The sequence below is a fragment of the Diospyros lotus genome, chromosome 1 (genome assembly GCF_014633365.1).
Source record: "Diospyros lotus cultivar Yz01 chromosome 1, ASM1463336v1, whole genome shotgun sequence".
Classification (NCBI taxonomy): Eukaryota; Viridiplantae; Streptophyta; class Magnoliopsida; order Ericales; family Ebenaceae; genus Diospyros; species Diospyros lotus.
In genome coordinates this window covers 13968328-13971511 of record NC_068338.1, presented here as the reverse complement: position 1 = coordinate 13971511, position 3184 = coordinate 13968328, and the positions used below count along the sequence as shown (strand labels likewise).

The window sequence follows — 3184 nt, the reverse complement described above, 5'->3', positions numbered from 1 at the left end:
TAACATTTTAAAGTTCAGTAATTAAGTAGTAATAGTTTTGAAATATTAGTAACTAAAATGTAACATTTCAAAATTCAATGATCAAATAGTAACAGAATACAAAGTTGAATTATTATTGATATAATTAACTCAATTCTATCACTACATGTAAAAACTTTATATTATTCGTCTTGCCATTAGGGTTACATGATTAGAAATTTATACACAAAACTTTAATTAGAATTGAAAACGACTTTTACAAAATTTTGTGGAATTATATTTTGTATTTTGATTTTAAAATTTTTAATAATGTCAATAAATGAATTAAAAATTTTAAATTGAATAGGAAAGCATAAAAACTGAAATAAATTAAAATTGAAATTAAGTTGACGGAAAATAACGAAAACGTGTTTCCTGGACGCGGCGCTGGCGAAAGAATTCAATTATGATGGGCTGGGAATGTCCGAACCATCGACAGTAATACGTGGAGGTGGCTGATCCGATCATCACACTATATATACATCCATCTAATGCTTATTAAATTCATTCCATCATCGCTTCATCTCCAATATTCCTAAATATTCCTCCTCTGTACGCAGCAACTGCCAGGCAAGGCAGCTATGGCTCCTACGATTTCCACCAGCGCTCATGAATCCAACTCCACGGATCTCATAAGCTTTGTAGTGCACCAAGGCAACGGAGTGAAGGGTCTTGCAGACATGGGCCTGAAAGACCTGCCCAAGCAATACATTCAGCCTCTGGAAGAGAGGATCAGTGGCTGCAATGTGTTGCCGGAAGTGGCCATTCCGGTTATAGACCTGTCGGATTCCGATGACCCGAAGGTGGCGGGTGCCATCTGCGATGCGGCGGAGAAGTGGGGGTTCTTCCAGGTCGTCAACCACGGCGTTCCCGTTGAAGTGCTGGAGAAGGTGAAGGAAGCCACCCATCGCTTCTTCGCGTTGCCGGCGGAGGAGAAGAAGAAGCACTCCAAAGAGCATTCGCCCACCAACAACGTCCGATTTGGCACCAGCTTCACTCCCCACGCCGAGAAGGCTTTGGAGTGGAAAGATTACCTCAGTCTCTTCTACGTTTCTGACCACGAGGCCAATGCATTCTGGCCTTCAGCGTGCAAGTAATTAATTATATCATGTATAAGCATACATTAATCCAAAATGCATTTATAGTTGAAGTTAATTAGTGTGTTTCCTTTCTGCAGAGATGAAGCTATGGAGTTCATGAGGGGGTCCGAAACACTGGCCAAGAGGCTCTTGGATGCCCTAACCAAGAGGCTCAACGTGGAGGAGCTTGACGAAGACAAACAATTGCTGCTAATGGGTTCCAGGAGGATTAACCTCAACTACTATCCCATATGTCCAAACCCCGAGCTCACCGTCGGAGTCGGCCGCCACTCCGACGTCTCCACATTGACGATTCTCCTGCAAGACGATATAGGAGGGCTTTACGTGAAGAAACTCGACCAGCACGACACCTGGGTTCATGTCCCGCCGATCAGCGGATCTCTGGTCATCAACGTCGGCGACGCACTTCAGATCATGAGCAACGGCCGGTACAAGAGCGTGGAGCACCGGGTGATGGCCAATGGAAGCAAAAACAGGATTTCAGTTCCCCTCTTTGTGAACCCTAGACCCAGTGACGTAATCGGTCCTCTGCCTGAATTGCTGAAGAACGGAGAGAAACCCATCTATAAACAACTTCTCTACTCCGATTACGTGAAGCATTTCTTCAGGAAAGCTCACGACGGGAAGGAAACAATTGAATTTGCTAAGATATGAACGTCTTTGTCGTGGATTTTATTACTTAATGATCGTCAAGCATTTCCTGTTTTCTTATATGTCTCAGGATTTCTTTGGGTGTTAGGCTCCGGACCCCGAAGACATTCTAAAATAATTCAAAATTAGCCGTTCAAAGTCTAAAAATCTGCACTACTTTCTTAGTGCATGATAGGAATATATCATTATGCATGTTACCTTGTTATTAAGTTGGTCAGCATCATGCATCTAGTCATTAATAGTCGCGTTTGTATTTGACTTGGTCATATATAGCTCCTATCTGTAAGTATAAGAGTGCCTTACATCTCCATCACTTGGAGATATGTTTAGATTTCTTATATGACTTTATAGGCTTGCAGCGTATCATTTAGCTTTCATTTTCTATCTTTCTTCTCCCTTGTCCTTCTTTTCAGCAAACTTACTCCTCTTTCTTCGACACAAATCACAACGTTTGAAGAGAAACTTCCCTCTTGGAAATCTAAGAGTATATCCATGCGGGCAGGCTGGTGCTAATCAAAGTGTGTTATATAACCATCTTATTTACTAACAACAATAATAACAATAACATATCCGGTCTTTATTTCATTATGTGAGGTCGACTACATGAATTTTAGAGTTCTATATACATTACAGTCAAACAGATAATTTGTGTAAAATTCATATTTAGATCCAATTAAGTTTTACGCTAGTTGTCGGTTGCCTAACACAACTCTCCTCTTTTATTTGGACTTGAAATTGGCAATGGATAATATTTTCAAGTTTTCACTGTAGTTACCATCCTACATACTATATTTGTTTATTCAAGTTTTCATTCAAAGAAGATTATTTTGGCGGGGCTCTTGTGATCATCATAGGAAAATGGCACTTAATCAGAAAAGATTGGTTGAGAAAGCTAAAAATTTTGCGATGACTCGGGGGTAGACTCATTGTTACCTAAAAACCAGGCCTTTTGGTTCTAATGAATTTGGATATATCTTGAAAATTATGGTCAACACAAAGTACGTATAAGGCGTGTTTCAGACAAAAGATCAAAGTTCAAGGTGTGTACATTCAATGTACCCATATATTTATATATTAGAGGGGTTGCTTGTAAAAGATATATAGAAAATTTCAAATGAAAACTCATCTCTTAAGGAGTAATGCTTGCAGTTGAACTTTTAGTTAGCTCCCATTTTTTTTTTTTTTTTTGTGTGGCAAATTTTACATCGATATGAATATTAGTACGATGGTAAAGTTGTTTACAAGTTCATTCAAACTTGAGGTTATGATTTGAAGTTGAGAAACAATTTTTATGGTTGTATTTTTTTAAGCAAAATATATATAAAGAGTATTTTCATAAATCCATCAATAAGATTTTACACACCAAAATGAATATGCTGATACACTAGAATAGATACACACAAAACATATAAGGT

General features: G+C 38.7%; 1 protein-coding gene across 1 annotated transcript; it reads left to right on the top strand.

The window, feature by feature from the left end:
- Positions 1-516: 516 nt before the first annotated feature.
- On the top strand, positions 517-2132 carry LOC127795962 (feruloyl CoA ortho-hydroxylase F6H1-3-like). Its single transcript, XM_052327958.1, has 2 exons — positions 517-1111; positions 1196-2132. The coding sequence occupies exons 1-2, from the start codon at positions 600-602 to the stop codon at positions 1770-1772; spliced, it is 1089 nt and encodes a 362-aa protein (XP_052183918.1). The 5' UTR covers positions 517-599; the 3' UTR covers positions 1773-2132.
- Positions 2133-3184: the final 1052 nt, after the last annotated feature.

Coding starts and splice junctions, on each gene's coding strand:
- LOC127795962 (XM_052327958.1), top strand. CDS start 600: ATGGCTCCTACGATTTCCACCAGCGCTCATGAATCCAACTCCACGGAT. Junction 1,112..1,195: donor TTCTGGCCTTCAGCGTGCAA/GTAATTAATTAT, acceptor TCCTTTCTGCAG/AGATGAAGCTATGGAGTTCA.